At 41.2% G+C, this 22,068-nt stretch overlaps 2 protein-coding genes across 5 annotated transcripts; one reads left to right on the top strand and one right to left on the bottom strand.

Annotated features, from left to right (window-relative positions):
* Positions 1-1,609: 1,609 nt before the first annotated feature.
* On the top strand, positions 1,610-6,733 carry LOC4329546 (poly [ADP-ribose] polymerase 3-like). Of its 4 annotated transcripts, none has more exons than XM_066307014.1 (19): positions 1,610-1,665; positions 1,769-1,819; positions 2,212-2,558; positions 2,656-2,851; positions 2,945-3,052; positions 3,136-3,193; positions 3,283-3,352; positions 3,504-3,678; positions 3,759-3,892; positions 4,004-4,244; positions 4,329-4,456; positions 4,588-4,664; positions 4,756-4,916; positions 5,021-5,230; positions 5,340-5,442; positions 5,560-5,642; positions 5,729-5,878; positions 6,001-6,183; positions 6,296-6,704. In XM_066307014.1, exons 1-19 carry the CDS (start codon positions 1,663-1,665, stop codon positions 6,362-6,364), a joined length of 2,547 nt encoding a protein of 848 aa, XP_066163111.1. In that variant the 5' UTR covers positions 1,610-1,662; the 3' UTR covers positions 6,365-6,704. The 4 variants fall into 4 exon arrangements, with proteins under 4 accessions (XP_066163111.1, XP_025879373.1, NP_001403567.1 ...); XM_026023588.2 differs by having other exon boundaries at positions 4,573-4,664; NM_001416638.1 differs by lacking the exon at positions 1,769-1,819 and having other exon boundaries at positions 6,296-6,733.
* A 5,198-nt stretch (positions 6,734-11,931) lies between these two features.
* Positions 11,932-12,945, bottom strand: LOC4329545 (protein LITTLE ZIPPER 4). Its single transcript, XM_015769590.3, has 2 exons — positions 12,763-12,945; positions 11,932-12,465 (listed from the first exon to the last, which is right to left on the bottom strand). The coding sequence occupies exon 2, from the start codon at positions 12,460-12,462 to the stop codon at positions 12,202-12,204; it is 261 nt and encodes an 86-aa protein (XP_015625076.1). The 5' UTR covers positions 12,463-12,465; positions 12,763-12,945; the 3' UTR covers positions 11,932-12,201.
* Positions 12,946-22,068: the final 9,123 nt, after the last annotated feature.

Genomic DNA, 22,068 nt, shown 5'->3' with positions numbered 1-22,068 from the left:
TGCAGGGTCCGGTGTCTCCGAGTCCTACTTAGAGACCGTTTGACCTGCGATATAAAAGGGACCCCCCGGGGGAACTTAAGGGATCGAATCTCAGAGCCTACACAACGACCATAGCCTACGAAGTCGGAGACTACAGGAGCCAAGTCGCCGGGTGATCTAGGCGAATCAACTTGACTATGGTCTCGTCGGTACCGCTGAGTTTTACTACTCCCTTTGTAATCTGTGGTTCTTTCCATATAATCCCATATCAACTGGATTAGGGCTATTACCCGCTAAGGGGCCTGAACCAGTATAATCTTTGTCTCTTGTTTCCTTGATGTCGTATTACGTAGATCCTCGTACCAGCGTACCCCAATACCTTCTATATCCGGTCTACGGGTACTCACCGTCGACAGAACCTCACATGGAAAAAAAAGGAAATTCTTAGAGTAGAATAGACAGTATGGATGCATGGTTGAATTTCGTGTAAGATCACTATGGTATCGACGATTTATTTGATTAGGCCTTCTTTAAAACAAAGGAAAAACATAGAAATTCCAAAGGATTTATACCCTATGAAAAATAATCCTATAAGACCCTTTGAAATAAATGATTGATTCCTACCAATCCCTTTAAAATTCCTATGGAATAAAGTATTGTAGAGGAATTTTGGAGGGAAATTAGTATGATGTCTTATCTCGGGTCTCATCTTTTCGCTTATGCTTATCAACCAAAATTTGAATTTTGAACCTTAAATTTGGAGTTGATTTTTAGGTTTTTATTTGAAGTTTATTTTTCAACATTTGCTTTTAGTTCACTAAGAACACGTATGTAGAAGTTTTATTCATAAATTACTTTTCGTTTGCAAATATGCTGTTTGAATAAGCGAAATGATGGCTCCGCTCGTGTTTTCTTCTTCCCGTGTCTTGAATTTCTACGTTTTTCCTGTATAACTATCAAACGGTAGTTTTAAAACTTTTATGTGTTTTTAAATCCCGTAGGAATCCAAACAGTCAATTCCTACTTTTTTTTCTATACCCGTATTTTGACAATCCTGCGTACCAAAGTCCTATATTTCCCGAGTACAAAAATCCCCAAAACACAGCGAGGTCACACGAGAGAAGGGCCCTCAGTGCTCTCATTGACTCATCCAACGGCTGAAATGCTCACCGACCTAATCGAACGGGCGAGAACGCGGACACGAATCTTGGGAAAACCCCAACCAATATACACATAGGAGTTGTACAAGAAGCGGTATAGGAGTAGTACAGAAGCGGGTCGTGGCGAACGGCGAGCGCCGGCACGCCGCCGCATTTCATCCGACCGCTTCCACCGCCCCCCAAACATCCGAGCCTCATTTCCACCGCATCTCCGCACCCCCACGTCTCGCGTCTCCCTCCCAGTCCCACCCCCACGGTTCGCGGAGCCCGAGAGAGCGGCGCGCGCGTGCCAGCGTCTCCGCGTCCGCATGGGGGCGTGGGTGGGCTACGTGTCGCCGCGGCGGCAGGCAGGCGGAGGAGGGCAAACACCTGGAGCGCGGCCGCGGCGACACCCACTCCGCCAGTCGCCACCGAGCGTAGCGAGCCAGCCCGTTTATATTTAACCGCGGAGGGGGGTGGAGAGATGGTTCGAGATCCCTGATGCTCGTCGCCGCTCCCTCCTGTTCCTCGCCCACGCGTCATCATGGTCTGCGCTGTTGTACTTGTGCCTCCTCTGCTCTTTGCATTGCCGCCTCCATCTTTTTCTTTAAACTTTTAATCCATTATTCATAGCAGCTTTGATCTTATAGTTTGCAGTTGTTTGTGTGGACGGATTGTTTCTTGGTTGGCCCTTAACCTTTGTGAGTGTTCAATTTGTAGTAGACTAGTAGTAGCTCTTTGTTTTCTCTGAGATTATTGAGTATTAGTAGTGTGCTTTGCTTGCAGCTTGCTAATCAGGTTCGCCAATTGATGGTAAAGATTATCTAAGATTCAGTAGTTTTGTTGGGTAACTAGTTTATTAGTTGCTAGTTCAACGATTCTGAATAAGTAGATTCATATGTGTTGGAATCAACTTCACTAAAGCTTTAGCCTTCAGGAATTAGGAGTTAAGACATCTGTTTTTCCAATCATGAGGGAGACCCCCAACCCCAAGTCGTCTCCAGTTTTAACAATTGGAAAGTGGTTATTTTCAAAATAATCACTTTCCAATTGTTTGTGCGAATCTCATTTTGAACTGTTATTATCTTTTCAGGTACACGAGACAAGATCACGCACACTAGCGGCTTCCCAAGAAGAAGGGAAGGCTGCTCCGAAGAAGCAGAAGACAGAAAGCAAAGAGCAGGAAGGTGGCCAGCAAGCGCCCTCCAAGAACAAGAAGACAGCCGACAATGAAGAGCACGACGGGGAGCAGGAGCCATCAAAGAACAAGAAGCTCAAAGCGGAGGAATCTGACCTGAATGGGAAGGCAACAGCCGTGAAGGAGTTCTCTGAATTCTGCAAGGCCATAAGGGAACACCTCACGATCGAGGACATGCGCAAGATCCTCCAAGGCAATGAACAGGATGCATCTGGATCAGAAGATGCAGTTGTCCCAAGATGGTATTGTCTATTTAAAAATATGAAACTATTCTTTTATCAAAATATCGAATTTAGTCTTATGGTGGATTCAGTGTAACGATTTGCTCCATCGCTGCAGTGAGGATGTGATGTTTTATGGGCCTCTTGACAAGTGCCCCGTATGCGGTGGTCAGCTCGAGTGTAAGGGATTGAAATACAATTGCACTGGGACTCACAGTGAGTGGGCATGTTGTAGCTTCAGTACTAACAATCCTTCGAGGAGAGGTGGTCCTATAAAGGTCCCTGATGATGTCAAGAATGATTTCGTGCGCAAGGTAACGAAGCTGCATTTTGAGTATTTATTTGCTATCTTTGCTGCATGTCTTGGGTTACTGTATATAAGCTGCATTTTGTTTCTTCTTCTGCAGTGGCTGAAGCAACAAGAAGGGAATAAGTACCCTAAACGTAATTTGGATGACGAGGGTATCTTCTCGGGCATGATGATTGCATTGTCTGGAAGGATGTCACGCTCACATGTAATTCCTCTGAACATTGCTTCCAATTCACTCTATGTTAATGGGTTTCAGGAATCTAATTCTGTTGGTACTAAAATGGACAGGGTTATTTCAAGGAGCAGATTATGAAGCATGGAGGGAAAGTCAACAACTCCGTGATTGGTGTGTATCTTATCTATTTAATCTAGTCTGATCTAGTTCATCATAATGCAAGATAACACAGTTGGGAGTCCATTCCTTTGTGCTCGCAGGTGTCACTTGTGTAGTGGCTTCCCCAGCTGAGAGACATCAAGGTGGCTCTGGAGGATTTGCCGAAGCACTGTAAGCCCTTGCCTTCTGTTCTTTGATATATTCCTTCCTCTGAACAGCGATAGAATGGATTAAGATGGTTGAATAAAAATACTTGCGACACTGGATGATGGAACGTATTACTGAATATTGATTTCTTCTTACATCTGGGACCATACCACAGGGAGCGTGGAACTCCTGTTGTGAGTGAGAATTGGATAATTGATAGCGTCCAGAAGAAGGAAAAGCAACCTTTGGCTGCTTATGATATTGCATCTGATGTTGTTCCAGAAGGCCGAGGGCTGCCGCTGGGCAACCTTGATCCAACTGAGGAGGCTATCGAGACCTTGGCTGCAGAGGTTGTTGCCTGGTCAAGTGCATTTCATAAATTGCACCTTTGGTTTTAGTATCTCTAGTAATTTGCTTGTTTTTTCTTCAGCTTAAACTTGCAGGCAAAAGAGCAGTGCACAAAGATTCTAAACTGGAGAAAGACGGAGGACATATCTATGAGAAGGATGGCATCATCTACAATTGTGCCTTTTCTGTGTGCGATTTAGGAGGCGATATTAACCAGTATGTTTATATTCTCATTACATATTAAGCATTATGTTCTCATTACATATTAAGGGAATGGGTGGCAGTCAAGTGTATCTGGATTTAGCAACTTAAGACGGCTCTTTGCAGGTTATGCATTATGCAGCTGATCATGGTGCCTGAGAACCATTTGCACCTATACTACAAGAAGGGTCCTATTGGACATGACCAGATGGCAGAGGAACGGGTTGAAGATTTTGGTAGTCGTTTCAATGATGCTATCAAGGAATTTGTCCGTCTTTTTGAGGAGGTTACTGGAAATGAGTTTGAACCATGGGAGAGAGAGAAGAAATTTAAGAAGAAGTGTATGAAGATGTATCCCTTGGACATGGTACTTCACTCTTCTAGCTTATTTCTTTTTGATTTCATACCTGTATTACCCATGAATGTTGTTGTATTTTGTTCTCCTTGATAGGATGATGGTGTTGACGTGCGCCATGGTGGTGTGGCTCTTCGTCAGTTGGGAGCTGCTGCAGCACACTGCAAGCTTGACCCTTCTGTTACTTTTATCATGAAACAACTATGCAGCCAAGAAATATACAGGTCTTATATAAATCACTACTTCTGAGTTACTCAGTTGAGACAATGTGGTTCTTTTATTATTATTTTTCCGCTTGGATAATGAACTATCATGTGTTTCTTATGGAGCTTACTCTTAGAGCTTCTTGTCACAGGTATGCTTTGACAGAGATGGGCCATGATGTGCCAGACCTTCCTATCGGGATGCTTACAGATCTCCATCTGAAAAGAGGTTAGGTTATCTTATTTATTGCATTTAGCAGTTACTTCATCATCGTCGCGACTCATGGCGTGCAGAGTTCATCAACTGTTCCATTTGGCAGGGGAGGAGACGCTACTAGAGTGGAAACAAGATGTCGAGTCTGCTCCAGAGTCTGGGCCTGCTGCTGACGCATTCTGGATGGAGATCAGCAATAAGTGGTTCACCCTATTCCCCACAACTCGTCCATATACAATGAAGGGATATGAACAGATTGCTGACAATGTACGATGCACAGTGCATCTATACTCACACTGTTATTTTTATGGTCTGTTTAATCTGCTTTGTTGATCTTTCTTTCTTTCTTTCATAATTCGTATGGCATGCAGGTGGCTTCTGGTTTGGAGACTGTTCGTGATATAAATGTCGCTTCTCGTCTTATTGGTGATGTGTTTGGTTCAACTTTAGATGACCCACTGTCTCAATGCTACAAGAAACTAGGCTGTTCTATCAATCGTGTTGTTGAAGACTCGGAGGACTATAAGATGATCCTGAAGTATCTGGAGAAAACCTACGAGCCTGTCAAGGTTGGCGATGTGGTAAGATGCCAGATTGTGCTACATTGGACTCCCATTCATTTTGGTTTAGAAAAAAAGAATCTTCGTTTAAATTCGTATTTTTCCTTTGAAATATGCCTATTTTCATCAGGTTTACAGTGCTACTGTCGAGCGGATATATGCTGTTGAATCGAGTGCTCTTCCTTCTTATGATGAAATAAAGAAACTTCCGAACAAAGTTCTCCTCTGGTGTGGTAAGTGTTTATAACTTTCTACTCAACCCCCTCGCAGATATTAAATTTATGTCACTTTTTGGGTACTCTAGGCAATGGTTTACCAATTATCACATGAGCTTCTTCTCTTTTCCACAGGAACAAGAAGTTCAAATTTGCTCAGGCACCTGCGCGATGGTTTCGTGCCTGCTGTCTGCCATATACCAGTGCCGGGATACATGGTAATAATTCGTCGGCCATGCAAATCATTTCTCATCCTAGCATTGTGCTGAAAGATTCTAAAAGACTATTCGATCCATGGACGCAGTTTGGCAAAGCCATAGTTTGCTCAGACGCAGCAGCCGAAGCCGCGCTCTACGGCTTCACGGCGGTGGATCGTCCGGAGGGTTACCTGGTCCTGGCGGTGGCATCTCTGGGGAAAGAGATCCAGGAGATAACAGGCACGCCAGGCTCAGAGGTACTCTCTGATCTTTGATCTTTGGATCTTTGACATGTTTACTAGAATGTTGCCATTATCTAAAAAACTAGAATGTTGCCATGGTTGGGTCCTGACGCTGCTGCCGTGTGGTGTTTTGCTAGGACGTGAAACGCATGGAGGAGAAGAAGATGGGCGTGAAGGGAGTCGGGAGGAAGACGACCGACCCGTCGGAGCACTTCACCTGGAGGGACGGCGTCACGGTGCCGTGCGGCAAGCTGGTGCCGTCCACGAACAAGGACGGCCCGCTCGAGTACAACGAGTACGCCGTGTACGACCCCAAGCAGGTAACAACTACATATTGGTTTGGTGTGGTGATCAAATCTCAGCAGAAGTCAAGAGTCTTATCTCGCTTTTTCGGCTTCGGCTGACGACGATTTCCTTTGCTAATCTGTGCAGGTGAGCATCGCGTTCCTCGTGGGCGTGAAGTACGAGGAGCAGAACATGGAGGTGGTGCCGGACGAGTGATCGATCGCCGGCCGGTCACCCGACCGAGGCCGGTGGCGGCCATCTGCCGTTCTGCAGCTTTTTAGCTTAGAGTAATGGTAGCGAATGCATTTTGGGCCCGTGTCCCATTTTGGGCTGTGTACTTGCTGGAGCCCGGCAGCGACGGTGGTGGCTGGTGTGTTCGACGGTGGCAGCCCGTGTCCCGTTTTGGGCTTTGCCTTGTTCTCTTCTCTTCGTCGTTTGCCGTGCGGGTGTGCAGCGCAGCCACGCTCTGTAGGCTGAAAGAACCCGTTGTCGCAGTGTCAAAAGTTTGTACATATTTGTTATGTGAATCGTAATGGGATGTCGGGGTTATCAGTTATCACTTACTTTTCAACCCTTCGTCCTTGCAAAGCCATGTGCAGCGTGCTTTCAGTGTAGTACGTTTGTCTCCGCCATGAGAAAAACGAAACGGAACCCCCCCCCCCCCCCTTTTTTTTTTGCCTTCTTTTCTATGGCCTTGTGCGATTCACCGTAGGTGTAACATGTGAGGGCCACGCTCTACTCGACATCGTTGAGTTGTTTCTCTGCTCGATCTGTCTGTTCAGCGTCTGCTTCGTGTTGCCAAATGATCATCATGTTTTTCAGTGAAGTGGTACCCGGCATGGTTTGGCGCTTGGCATAATGACTCATGATCAGGTGCTTATAACTGCTGGATGCATGTGTACACAACGTACTCAGTACCATTTGGCACTGGGCATTATGACTCATGATCAGGTGCTTCACATGATACATGTATACAAAATTCCCTGCTTTGTCTGGTTATTCAGTGCTGGTCCCGAAGCTCTGCTTGAAGCCCATATACAGTCATGCTCATTACAAGGTGGCTCTCGGCGTTTTGCTTGGAGTGTGATGACTGTCAGATAGTAACAGCAAAGATGTTGGATACTCCTTCCTACTAGTTCCTATGGCTAAATTAACTGAAGAACAACGAGAGTAGATCTTGGGGAGAAATTGCTAGCGCAGCCGCGGAGGAGGCGGCGGTCTGAACTCTGACGTACGTGCAGCCGGCCTGCCCATCTGAGCAGCCACCCCCATCCGGCCGCAAAACTAGCTGCGAGATAAGCCCTACGCAACTCGCCACCCTTTCTTTTTCTCTTTTTATCCGTTTGTTTCCTTGCTTTCGTTGCTTGTGAAGGTTTAAAAGAAATTTCCCCTCTTAATACAAAAGAGCATGTTCTGCCAAAAAAAAAAACTGGAGAAGCGGATGGTCCAAGGCTGATGGACCAATTTGATGAATTTATTATCTACATTAAGATATTTCATAGAGAAAATTGTATTGTCGGTACAAAGTAGGTACAATTTAGTATATGAACTTATAGAATACTTGCTTCGGTACATGAACTTGTCTAGTTTGTGCGAACTATAACCAAAATGGCTTGGCAATGTTACTTTTACAAAATTGATGTTGATTAGGATGTAATGTGCATACGTGTAGTGAGTATGCATAAAACGTGCTATATTTATAAATCGGGTCTCTATTCTTCAATGGAATGATGAATTCCATATATTCCTAACCCTTATATCGATGCTCGATTTTTCCTATCTTTCTCTAAGATAACTAAGGGATTGTTTACTTTGATGCCATTTTCAACTATACCATTTTTTGGCAAATTTACCAAAAAAAAATGTCTACGTTTAGTTTGTTGCTAAATTTGGTCAATAAATCCTGCCAAAATTTTGAAAATTTTAGCAACACTGTCATCTTGTCAAAATTTTGGCATTGCCAAAACTTGGTAAGATTTATTTTGGCTACAATCTAAACAGGCTCTAAATCCCATTCTTTTATTAAAGAGGTGAAATCAATAAGTTAGCCATGTAGTGTTTTTTTAGCCTTTCTCCACACACACCAAATAAGTTCATGCATCAAAACGAGCATTTTACAAATTCGTGTACTAGATTGCACCCACCTAACAGGTTCGGCTACCGCTGATACTACTATATTTGATATCGCAAAATCTAAATCGAGAGCGCTCTCGATTTAGTCATAACGAGCGACCTCTATCTAGATATGTGTTAACTTGAAGAATCTTACTTTACTATAGTACTAATCCATTAAGTAAGTAGGAGAAATATTTATATCATCTATGCTTCAAATAAAAATTTCTCTTAAATTACTCATCCGATTTACAATCCGATTACACCGTTGTGTTCGTAATAATTAAATATTTACAACAAGATCTTACATGATTATATTTTAATGAAAAATCACAAATTACTTTTATGATATGTCTAAATTACTTTTAGATTTCACTAAGTACTTCTTAGACATATAAAAGTAAATTAAGTAAAGCCTAAAAGTAATTTACATATATTATAGAAGTAACTTATAAAAAAAGAAAGTAACTTTAATTAATGCCTTTTTTTCATTGAACAAACTATCATATATATAATTATCATATATACAACTTACTTTAAGTGCCTATACATTCATGATGCTCTGAGGTGATTACTTTTATTATTGTTTTTAGTTAATTACATAATTTGTGCTGATTAATTTAATTTCTAGGTAGAGTCATGTTTTTATCTCTACAACAGATTTACTTCAAATGACATGCCAAAGTTACCTTCGTTTTGCTCTAAGTTACTTCTATAATATATGTAAAGTAATTTTAGGCTTTACTGAATTTACTTTTATATATCTAAGAAATAACTTAGTGAAATCTAAAAGTAATTTAGACATATCATAAAAGCAATTTGTGATTTTTCATCAAAATATAATCAGGTGAGATCTTGTTGTAAAGATTTAATTGTTACGAACACAACGGTGTAATCGGATCGTAGATCGGATGAGTGGTTTAAGAGAAAATTGCATTTGAAGTATAGGTGGATGGTATCTTTTATAGATGGAGTAGTAGTTGGTTTAGACAAACCAGCTACAACTAGCTGTGTAGTTACGTCCATTTGATATGCATGTCAGCTTGGAGTTGGAGTGATACTCTACATGGAAGAGAATATTGACGAGATATATATGCTTATATTCCTTGTTATGGTTCGATTAACAGGATAAAAGCTGTAGCACGTTTCAATTAAATAGATTATGGACATAGGAAAATTGCAAGGAACTAAATATTATTAAGGCTAACAAATACTCCATTATTTATAAAAAAAATTATAAGCAATGTTCATAGAAAGTTATCTTTTTTCGAGATTATAGTTTTGGGTGCACGACACAAGATAATGTTATAACTTTGACTATCAATAACTTTAAAATACTAACTATAGGAAAAGTAAAAATATATTTGTTTAATGTATATATTATAATAAAAACATAGTAAAATATATATTTTGAAAATTGTGTCGTCATCCAAAAGGTCAATAATTATGGAACCGAAGACGGTATTGTGCTACATCGATATAGTAATTTTGAAACTTAATTAAATCAATAATTCACAAGTTATAACTAATATGTTGATATCAACTTCTCTAATTCACTACGGTTAGATTCCGGCTAGATATTCCCTCCATTCTTATTTACTTGACACCGGATACTATTTGTGCACAAATTTTAACTGTTCATCTTTTTAGCAAAAGAATATAAATATTTAAGATGTATTATCAAACCACTTTGCATGCTAAATACAAATCTATACTACTTGTATTCTTTAAAAAATTTAAAAGTTTTTACTGGTCAATAATATAAACGTTTTTATTGTCCATAATACAATCATGCATTGGTCAACGGTGTCAGAGGGAGTAGATAGTTTAGATGGCAAAATTACTTACTCCCTCCGTTTTAAAATATTTGACACCATTGACTTTTTAGCATATGTTTGACCGTTCGTCTTATTCAAAAACTTTTGTGAAATATGTAAAATTGTATGTCTACATAAAAATATATTTAATAATGAATCAAATGATAGGAAAAGAATTAATAATTACTTAAATTTTTTGAATAAGACGAATGGTCAAACATGTGCTAAAAAGTCAACGGCGTCAAACATTTCGAAACGGAGGGAGTATTAAACTACCCCATCACTCTAGTTTGAGATTCCATCCCATCATCCATTTTGTTGCGAAATTTCATCCACCCAAGACACATGAGTAGTTGGTTTGTCTCATTTCTTCCGACGTGGATTCACAGTGGATCATATCAGTCAGGTCAGGCTCGTTCAGCGTGGCTACGAGGTAAGTCCAATTCGAGTTAGCTAGTTCTCATGCACAGAGGGAGCAATTTCGACATGGCAGTGTTGGTGGGTTAGCTTTTGTAACAACATGAATTAATTATAGGGTGGAGTCTCAAAACTAGAGTGATAATTGGGGTGATTTATGTAATTTTTCCAATTTAGATTTATCCACAAAGATACATTCAAGACTATTAGCCCATAATGACCTGTCCAAACTCGTTATCGTCACGAACACTATAACAATATTCGGAGCTAGTATATCTCTTGATTTGTTGTACATGCCGAAACAAGGTGAGGAGCTATGTTCTTCACGTTGTCCATCATATTGTTGAAATGGATTATTTAATCTGAATTTAGAAAAATGTGTTTTCTAAAAACATTTTTTTCTACTACATTATTTATATCACCTGTTTTATGCTATTTGATAAGTTTATTTTTTAAACTACTCAATTTATTCCCTAGAAATAATTAATCTGTCTAACAGTCTAAATCAAACATGGTCATGGTCTGATAGTAGCTTTTAGCGGAATGAGTGAAGAACACATCCTCACGTTTTAAGTTCTTTTCTTTTCCCATAATCAATATTTTATCTAATGTGGGATTGAATCCAAATAAGACGTCAAGAAAGCTCCTGATTCATGGTTTGGTAGGACAAATGAAAAGGCAGGGTACTCAATGCAGAATGATGATCGATGCTGGCGTGTGCAGCACAGGGAAGATGTGATTGCAGTGAATACAATCTTTGGATTACCTATTTTGCACGTACACAGTTCATCTCTCTTTTTTTTCACGATGTCTTAATCAGCCATATCATGCATGGCAGAAAAATATGTAGCGCAACTTTCATACTGAGTGTAAACCTTTTTTTTTTTAATAAAAATTAGACGTTTAAGATTTATTCATATCACCGTAAGCAAAATTTTTATTTCTTGTAGTTTTACTACTAGAAGTACTCAATATAGCGTGAACAAATCTTAAACATCCATTTTTATATCTAATTGTTGGTTTACACTGCATTTTAAATTTTTACACTATATATTTTGAATTTTTATTATATTTTGAACATTTTATTTTTTTTAATTTTAAATAAACCAATCTAAAAAATTATTTTTCAAAATCTAAACTCTTTGGCCACGTCATGCGGGTGGCAAAATAACACTGTCATGCCAACCGTAGTAGGCATGACAATTTTATCCTGCCACGCCACCACATTTAGACCAGCCTGATAATGTTGTTTTGCTAGTTGTGTTTGCCTGACCAAGATTCAAATTTTAAAAATAAGTATTGGAAAGGCTATTTTTAAAATTAAAATTTAAAAAAGTTCAACAAATAAAAAAATATCACATATTTTTCCATGCATGATGCATTGTAGTATCAGCCACGTGAGGTAAGTGTTGAGCATAAACATATACTAGTACTATGTGCTAAAAAAACAAAGCTATGTATATGTACCTCCAATTAACCTGGCTATCCATTACAAGGATATCATGTTAAGACTACATACCAGTGAGCAGAGAATCCAGAATTCAGCAACTGAAAGTAATTAAAAACGCCTTCCTAGTTGACATCCACGGCTAAAGTTAAAACACACACACCCCCAAACACCTGCAGCACCATCACCATGCATCCACAGTGGCTCAAGCAAGCATCCGCTTCTCTGTGACCAAGCAGCTGTGAGCTCGTGGCTATAGCCTACTTGGACTTGGAGGCTGACTTGTCCTGCACCGGAGGCGGGCCAGCGTGGCGGCCGGCGGCGGCGGCGGCGTTCTTGCTGTCGTTGGCGACGCCGGGTGCCGCGGCGGCCGGCGACGGCGACCTGGCGAGGCGGTGCTTGAGCTCGGAGAGCAGGGCCTGGTTCTCCTGGTTGAGAAGCACGGCCGCCTTGCGCAGCCGCTCGTTCTCCTTGAGCATGTAGCAGTTCTGCAGGTACAGCTTCGTGTTCAGACTGTCCATCGCCTGCACACACAAACTAACACTGTCAGAGTTCATCAGACAAGAAGCAGTAGCAGTAGTAGTAGCTTCTGCTCCACCATTTCATGGGCCAAGGGATTCTTCTTCTATTTCTTTGTAATAAAAGAATGCATAGATACATAACGTATGCATCATTACATCGAGATTAGAAGAAAAGATGACACCCACTCACTCGTCTCGAGCACATAATTAAACAAAGACAGTGGAGGCACTCGACCAAAAAACAGAGCAGAGTAGACAGACAGGCGGTGCAGTGCAGTGCAGAGAAGACTGGAGGTATACCACGCCGTGGCCGGAGCTGATGACGCAGACAGTCGGTGCAGAGCGAGGAGACCGGAGCTCAGGCTCGCGGCGGCGGCGGCAGCGTGAAAGGCAGAGGCTGACGACGTGTGTTGTGCGTGGGGGCAAAAGGGCAGGTGGTAGGAGGGGAGCAGAGCAGCAGCAGCAGCAGCTGTGATTTGTGTGCTTGGTGCGGCGCAGTGGTGGGGTGGGGCTTTATTTATAGGCGCCGCTTGTTCCGGTAGCGGCCTAGCGTTAGCGAGCTCACGCTCACCGGGAGAGGCATTTCGGTGCATGCCATAAAATAGTGCGACAATTTTTTTTGAGTAAATTTCATAAAACTACATATTTTATGTTTTATCGTTCAAGTTGCAAAAACCACACACATTTTGATACTTGGCACTTAAGTACATATATTTTGGTAGTTTAGTTTCACAAAACCACGCTATCAATGAATGGATTCACCTGTGAGATGAGATGATTGTTCCATCTAGGATGAGGACGTGGCATCCTATTAATTTCGTGCGATTGCTGGTAATAGGATGCCATGTCCTTGTCCTAGGTGAAACTGTCATGTCATCTCGCAGGTGAATTCATTCATTGAAACTACACTACCAAAATATATATACTTAAATGCCAAGTGTTAAAGTGTGTGTGGTTTTCTTCAACTTGGACTACAAAACGTGCAGTTTTGTGAAATTTACTCATTTTTTTAGACAGTGGAGCCCATTGGTTACCCTAGTAAGTCAAAGCAAAAGTTAAATTTTAATTTTAAATTTTGAAATTGATTCTAAAATGTTTTCAATGTAAGTTTTTTTTCAGCATTAACATATATTAGGGAATATGGGTAACCAATAAGAACTTGGAATTCAATGATTCAATCCAACCTCTACATTGAGATGTATGTAGCCAAAATACAGTTAAAAATGATTTATAAAAGGTTTCTTAAATTATTTAAAACCACTGAGCCAAAACTATCGTCATGTCATATGAGTTATCAGTTTTCTCATAAACATTTATAGCCATGTGCACTACATTCTCAAGCAGCTAAGACTTTGCGCGCGTGGAACACCGCAGAACTTTTCACAAGAATTTCGCAACATTTCACGGGGAAATGATAATTCTTCCGGCCCTCAGTGGGATGGGAAGATTGATCAAGCTACAGAAGGTGCAGTGTAGCCAGCGGCTAAACGAAGCTTAAACTGAAGTTGATCATAGCAGTTGCTGAAAAAAATGGTCACAAACGCGGGAGCTGCAAAGTCCAGCCTGTCGGGCATCATTGCTGATGATTCTCCTCTTTTAATTCAAACAGTGCCCTCCTCCTACACCATTGGCGCTGCCACTGCAACATCTCAATCTCATCTCGCCAACACGAGACATTTAACATCCCATATCAAGCAATATGCTAATTGCAAAGCATAACGGACCGAAAGTGCAAAATAAAGAGAGGCATGGTAAAAATCGAAGAAAAGCTACCGCTGCAATAGTGAGGCACTCGAATGGGAGGAGGAGGAGATCATGATGGGTGGAGATGGTGGTAAAGGAAGAGGGAGATGGAGTAATTCTTGTGGGAGGAGGAGGAAGAAGAAGGGATTAAAAGATGGGGAGAGGAGCGAGGGAAAAAAAGGAAAGGAGGAGAAAACAGAGCGGGGCGATGATGATGAGCAAAGGAGAGGAACCCGGAGATGAGCCATCATTACGAATCTTGGGCCGGCCAATCGAGGCCCATCATCATCATCATCATCACTGGGAATCCAGCCCTCTCTGGCTCTCTTTGCTTGGACGTTTTCTTCCTCCTCTCTCTCTTGAGCTTTTCTCCTCCTTGTCTGCCTTCATCCCAAGTCTACTGCGAGTAATTGCCATTTCTAAATATACTAGATTGTCCATGACAAGTATTTCTAGATTGTGAATTGTTTGGAGTGATAATTCATTGGTCATATTTTTAATTGTTTGAATTTCACTCCTAAGAGCACCCGCAATGGTAAAGTAAGGTGCTATCTATAAAACATGTACATCTCAGCAATAGATCAGATTAATAGTAAACCACTTGAATGGTATGTCTACATGGGTATCTATAGCTGTCTAATCCATTGCCTCGTTTTTCTCTATAGACTATCTCTAGGTTAGTAGATAGTTTTGCTCTCTCTCTTTATTTAATCTCTTCCAAGTAGAAAAATATGCTGACATGGATCTCTTGTAGAGAGCCTATAGATAACTATTGTGGGTGCTCTAAGCATTTGAATGACTTAGGCTCTGTTCATTTGTCCAGGTTCTCAACCTATCCTTCTCGTTTTCCGCGTGCACGCTTTTCAAACTGCTAAACGGTGCATTTTTTGCAAAAAGTTTCAATACAAAAGTTGTTTAAAAAAATTATATTGTTCCATTTTTGAAAAAAAATTAGCTAATACTTAATTATTCATGCACTAATGAACTGCTCCGTTTTCCATGCCGGAGGAAACCGTCCCCAACATTGAGTGTCCAACACAGCCTAAAATGCTTAGATTCTCGAGTGTTGGAATCAGTGTTCCGGAGATACTATATCTCTATCTCTACTATTATAAAAAAAATTAAAGATATTTTTACTGGTACTTAGGGGCGGATCTCGAAAAAAATAATATTGGGGGCTGAATAAACTACATCAGCATAAATCGAACCTCCAGTCCCCACATCCTATGTATCTATGGAAAAAAATTTAGTGGGGGCTTAGGGGGGTCTCCACTGTCCCGGGGGCGGTAGTGGGGTCTCAAGACCCCACCGCCCCCATTGTGAATCCGCCCCTGCTAGTACTTTGGTATGTCATCCATGTATGAGTTGATTTTTAAGTTTGTTCGATTTTGAATATACAGATTCATATTTGAGTCGGATTTTAAGTTCGTTCGCTGTTAGAAATACAAAAGGACTCGTATAAGATATCGCTTTAAAAAACTCGCATGCTAACATAAGATAATTGGACTACTAATTGCAGCTTATGATTTTTTAGAAATATATATATCCAATTGCATTCCCACAGTGAATTTCAACTTAACTAAACCATATAACAATAATAAGATTACAATAACATTCATCCGTTGCAACGCACGGGTATTTTTTCTAGTTACATACTCCCTTTATCCCGTAATATAAGGCGTGCACACATTCCAAGATTCAACTTTAAAAATATTTGACCAATAATTATTATAATATAAATTAAATTTCATTGCAAAAATTAATATAATTGGATTGACATTTAAATTTACTTTAAGATGGTTATAATTTCGTGCAATAAACCTTATAGTATATGAGAAATTATAAGTAAAAGATTAGTTTTGAAGACCGTGTCAAGTTTGACCATGCCTTATATTATGAGATGAAGGGAGTATAAAATTTAAATACTAGAAATATATCCGAGAACAGAGGAAGTACAAAAATGCCAATTCCTAAACATGTTAATTAGGTTTTTTATTTGGAACGTGGTAATTTAAGTACTTAATTTTGGCAAAGGATATCCAAAACCATGCACCTAAACAGATATGAAAGATGCTTGAACCATCCCAATATGACTTGAATCAACTATGCGAAATACTTAAAAAATCCGTGCACAATTTATGTGTTACAAGAGTAGCCTAAGGACATACAAAATATGGTGCCTTATTGAGTAATATATAGTCGGTCATATAGTCGGGAGTAGTTATAGGAGTAGTTATCTCGTAGGGTGTTAGCGTGCCCTTTGTAAGGCACGAGTGCCTTAAGTAGATAAAAGTGCAGAAGCAGGACTGCAAAAGGCACTTTGTTGTGATTCCACATGTCCTTGACGTGGACAAGAAAACATAGGACACATGATCTATAAAATCAAAGTTCAGCGGCACCGGATCTAAGATCCACATTGCCGCATAAGAGGATGATGACATTATTAGATCAGAGGTTGGCAGCGATCCTGAGTTGGGAGGGATGACGTGGATGAAAGAGGTCGTCGGGATGCCATGTCTCCCTATTGAGACAGCAAGCTCAATGGGGGTGGCAAGTGAAGAGAAAACGGCAGTCGTCATTATTACTGGTTCCGTTATCGAGCGCCATCCCAGGCAGATCTGCTAGAGAGGGGAGAGATCCACGGTGACCCTGTGCCACTATCGAGGCCACCACTTCGAGTCCCCGCACGATGAATTAATCCCCACAGAGTTTCCGTCGCCAATTATATGTGTAGCACAATACATATAGTCATATTTTATATCAATATATATCCACTAGTTGACATGATAAAAACAAAATATTGTTATTCATCAAAGATCGCATGTAACATAATGACATGACGTGAAGAAAAAAAAAAAGAATTTAGAGCCCCTTTCTGCGTGTCTCCGGGGGAACCGGGTACGTAGGATCATCCCCATCCCCTGCAAAACAGGAGAATTCTTCGTGGGAAATTTTTTTTTGAAAGGAATTCTTCGTGGGAAATTAATTTCAACCATCCCCTCTATTAACAGGAGAATTTCCCATGGAAAATGGGGGCAACTTGCCTATGCTGATTTGATCGAATCTTGACCTGAAGATCTGGTCTGGAATCGGGATCATGTAAAATCTTGACTGGAAGAGCTCCCCACAGGGACACCAGTCTCATTTCATTTCATGATTAGTACGTGTGCACTTCCATGCCCTCTTAAATTCCTTTTGTAATACTATTAGTAGCAGCGGAACTAGAAGCTGCTTAGCCTTGTCATATTAAATGTTTGAACACATGTATAAAGTATTAATATAGATTAAAAAAATAACTAATTACACATATTACGACTAATTTGTGAGACGAATTTTTTAAGTCTAATTGCTCCATGATTTAACAATGTGGTTCTACAATAAATATATACTAATAACGGATTAATTAGACTTAATAAATTCGTCTCGTAGTTTACTGACAGATTCTGTAATTAGTTTTTTTAGCGCCTGAACATACCATGCGATACTCTACGTAATACCCGATATGACACGCCAAAACTTTATGGCCCCGTCATCTAAACACCTCCTTAGAGCAAGTTTAATAGTATAGCCAACTACTAGCTTCAATTCATCTATATCCAATCTAATAACTCATTCATACAATAGTTACATACTACATTATTAATACCTGATCCCACTTATTATACACTCACTGTGTCTTAGAGTCCGTACTACAGCTTGCTATAAATCTGTAGTCCGCTGCTCTTCTCTCTCTTTATTTATCTTTTTAAAATATATTTGCAGCTGGTTGTCTTATTACTATTCAGAAACATAGCAGGCGATCGGTACACCATATCGATCTGGTCGTCGAATCCCTGACACTGCAATCTTCACCAGAAAAACACTGTAAAACAGATGCATCATCATTTGTTCATACGCCACGCATACTGCTGCTGCTGCTGCTGCTACTGCAGTGCTCCAGCAAGGCATGGACAGTGTGAGAAGAGACCAGCAGCAAGCAGTGGAGCTGTGGAGATGGCCGGCCAAGCGACGACTGACTGACTGACTAGTATCATGCGCATGATTACAAATTAAAAGTAAAGACATCATTTGGGCTTTCCTTTAATTATTTCCTCATGCATGCACATGCAGCAACGACGTTGCCGATCGATCGATCGATCGCAGCAGTGCACACTGTTCTTCGTAGTAGCTTTCTCGATCTTTGTTGGTGCTGCCGAGCGAGCAGAATTATTCCAGAGCAAGTCTCATGAATTGTTTGGTTCACTGCAAACTTTATCATACTTTTGCCAAACTCCTTTGGTCTACTGTTTGGTTCAATTTAGTGTGCCACGATTTTTTAGCTTCAGACCACATGTGTGTAATACTTATAATTTTAACAACTCTTATCCAAAGTGTGATCAACAATTTGTTAGCAAAATGCGTGGCTCGCAATACTTTAGCATAATAAGTAGGTGTGGCAATGTAAAATGTTCAACCAAACATGACCTGATAATATAGCTAACTGCTTACTCTAAATTTACCATATTGTATATTATAGATATGGACATTCATGATTTTTTTTTCTTTTTCTCACTTCCCCTTGCATAAGCCGGTCTATCTGATTGCGTTGTATAACAAGTTTCACTTCTTCCAAGTCTCCCAGGTGACTAGCATGACTAGAGATACGCTTCCTCCAGCGGCTAGCTAGAGGCCAGTACTGTCAACTCCCACTACCGCTATAGTTTTATTATGATATACAATATGTTTTATTTTCTCAAGTGCACTAAAAAGTGCACACTCACAAAAATAGCAAAATATCCAATATATCTAGCCCCACCTGCTAGATATATCTTGCCAGACGGGAGGAAGCCGGCAAAGGTGACTTGTAGCGGCCGGTGGCAGGAGGGCCTTCGAAGGGCTCCTCCAATCCACTCTCCTCCTAGATTTGGCTCTCCCTCTACCAGATCTGACCGGAGAGGAGGAGACTAGCCGTGGCTGCAGCCTGCGACGACAAGAGAAGAGGAGCAGATGGCAGCAGCACAGCGGAGGAAGGTGGACTAGACGGCGACGACAACTGCGAGCCATCGATAATGACGACGGCCTCAAGTCCATTGCAATCAATCGCTTCATTGCAGTTGTTGTGCGGCTTCGTGTTTTTTCTTGTAAATCTTGGTTGGATTTGTGAATACAAAATTTTGTGGAGCAGCTTGATTTGCAAATATGATGAATCGATATTTCCCTTTTTGCTTGATTTTTGGATTGATCTATACGGAAATTGATGTGGCAACTGGCTGCATGCAAGGGAAATTATTTTTTTATTGAAAATTATTATTTCCAAACGAACGGTATAACTGAACCGGCTAGGAATATCAATTTTCACAAACGGGCAGATGCTCACCTGCGAAAATAATTGACTTTCATAGGCTTTAATTCGTAAGCGACGTGACGGGTTACCCATGAAAACTTGTTTCGGTCGCCTGGAAAAACGTTTTCATATCACTATATTTTGTGAAAAGGTATTGTACAATACTTGAGGTATCACCTTTTTTAGTTTTAATTTTGATATCTCTCAATTAATACTTCCTAGAATTAAGTTATAAGGTTACCATAACACTGGAAACCTTGGCCACCTCTTGGCCGGCCGATACATGCTTACTGTAGGAAATATTTTATGAAAATATTCAAGGGGGGCATGGCTATAGAGGCCACTGAGAGGGTTGAGTCCAACGCCTCTGGTTAAAAATCTATATATATCATCCGTAGTTGGTTTTGGTACTAGTCAGGCAAATAACTTGAATTTTTTGCGATGCCCAGAAATTCCAAAGCGTGTTTGTCTGTCGCGACCCAAGGAATTGGACATCGTCCACCCGTGTGATTTCATCTTCCCTATCAGCATGTAGCATGGTATCACGCGTGCTTGCTCACAAGGACAGAGAAATTGTTGGATAATCATAATGGTTATTCCTCTGGAGGATATGCTAATGGATCCATTTATTTTCTAGAGTAGTAGCATTTTTAATTTCTAGGTTATGTCCTCCTGGCGTTTGTCCGTCCAACCAAGTTGAATGCCATAAGGATACTTTTGCCCCATCACCAAATTGTGTCCATCGATATTATTTTGACAAAAAGTTGTCGGTCTATCTCGTCACTGGGTTTCAGTTGCCACTCATGGTAGGAGTGTGTGAGATGCTACGTGAAAGTTTGGAAGATTGTCAGTGTATGGGTGCTGATGTGTTTAGGTTATTGAGGTGCTCGAGAAAATATTTTGCAGTATAAAGAAAAAATAACCTAGTCTAGGGTACAGGGTGATCTAAAGCCACTACTACAAAATGTTTTTTTCCTGATGTTACCTATTTTTTTCTCGAGAGGATAAAATAAAAAACGCTAGTGAAAATACAACCGAGGTCCCTAGTTAGTAACTACTTGCGAAAATCTATTTTTACAAATGATTGTCCTAAAGTAGCAGCTTGTGAAAATAATACTATTTTTACATGTGACCGGTTAAGAGAACCGCTTGTGAAAATATAGATTGTCGTAGGCAGTTCTCTGAGACAGTCATCATAAAAAATTCGAGGTCGATATGAAAACTTCCCTCTCCCCATGGTCCCCATTCATTCTCTCCTCCCTCTCTATCCTTCACCTTCTTCCTCTCTGTCTCTCCAACCCTCTCTCAGATCCTGTGCCTTCATCACCTTTCTTTCTCTCGGTTTGATGGGGGTTTTGGCGGTAGCTCGGCAGCAACAAATGGATGGTGGCGGTGGCTGGTGGTGGCCAAGGGGACGGATTGCGCACGCGGTGGAAGACAGGGAATGGTGGAGGCAGCGGTGGCGACGAGGTCGAGGACATGGATTCGAGGCGGATCTATCCTAGCCGCTCTCCTGCCTCTCCCACACCTAGCCGGTGGCGGTGATGGTGGAGGGGACGTATCAGGCGGCGGCGATGCTTGAGACCGCTAGATCCACCTCCACAGCAGCAAATGAGAGGGGTGGTGGCGGTGGAGGAGGTGGATCCGGCGGCAACAGTACTTAGGACCACCGGGTTCGCTTTCACAGAAGCGAAGGTCAGGCACAACGGTGGAGGAGGTCAATCCAGTGGGGCGGTGCTCAACATCCTGAGGTCAACTTCAATGGCGAGCTCAAGGATGATGACGGCTGCCACGACAATGACAACGACAATAGGGCCTTGAGAAGGTTCCTGCGGCTCCTCCACCCCCTCTCCTCTCCCAGATCTCTCAAACACGCGGCGGCTCAGGCCCCGAGTGGTGGATCCGACAGCTTGAGGTGGTGGGGTCACCACAGGCGGTGGAGCTCGGTCATGGGAGGCGGGTGACGGATCCGGCAATGGCTCGGGGTGCAGCGGATCTGGCTATGGCTTAGGGCGTGGCTAGCACATCCAGCGGCGGAGCTCAGATATGGGAAGCGGATTTGTGGATTTTTTTTTGTGCACGCAAATCATTTTTCCTGGGAGTCAGCTTAACTTAGCCGCTTGTGAAAATCAATCTTCACAAGCGGTGAAGTTCCACATGTGAAGATTGTTCATTTTCATTGGTCCTTAGTTGTTGGCGGCAGAGCCGACCACCGTAGAAAACGCGAACAACCGTTAGGAAAAATCCATTTTGTAGTAGTGAGTGAAACTTTGTTAATATAAGATAACCTCAAAAGCAATTCACTCTTTTTCTAAAATACTTTTAGCACTGCTCTTTTATTTGCGGTGAAATGTAGATGGTTGTGTCATTTGTGTAAAGAGATGCTTGAATACATTCTACCGCATAATGTACCGAATTTTCAGTAACCTGAAAATTTTCACAAATTTGAATCACTTTTAAAAGGCTCAGATTGAGCTAAGATCCGTGCCACATAATAATGCCTATCTTGTTCTCCCCTTTTCCTCACCACGATGTACTCG

The sequence above is a fragment of the Oryza sativa genome, chromosome 2, assembly GCF_034140825.1.
Source record: "Oryza sativa Japonica Group chromosome 2, ASM3414082v1".
Classification (NCBI taxonomy): Eukaryota; Viridiplantae; Streptophyta; class Magnoliopsida; order Poales; family Poaceae; genus Oryza; species Oryza sativa.
This window is presented reverse-complemented; position numbering and strand designations above follow the sequence as displayed.

What these genes read in the sequence shown, in the direction of transcription:
- LOC4329546 (XM_026023588.2), top strand. An exon ending in ATGAACAGATTGCTGACAAT is followed by an intron (nt 4,917 to 5,020) that starts GTACGATGCACA and finishes TATGGCATGCAG; the next exon opens with GTGGCTTCTGGTTTGGAGAC. An exon ending in CAGGCACGCCAGGCTCAGAG is followed by an intron (nt 5,879 to 6,000) that starts GTACTCTCTGAT and finishes GTGTTTTGCTAG; the next exon opens with GACGTGAAACGCATGGAGGA.
- LOC4329545 (XM_015769590.3), bottom strand. Translation starts at nt 12,462, where the DNA reads ATGGACAGTCTGAACACGAAGCTGTACCTGCAGAACTGCTACATGCTC.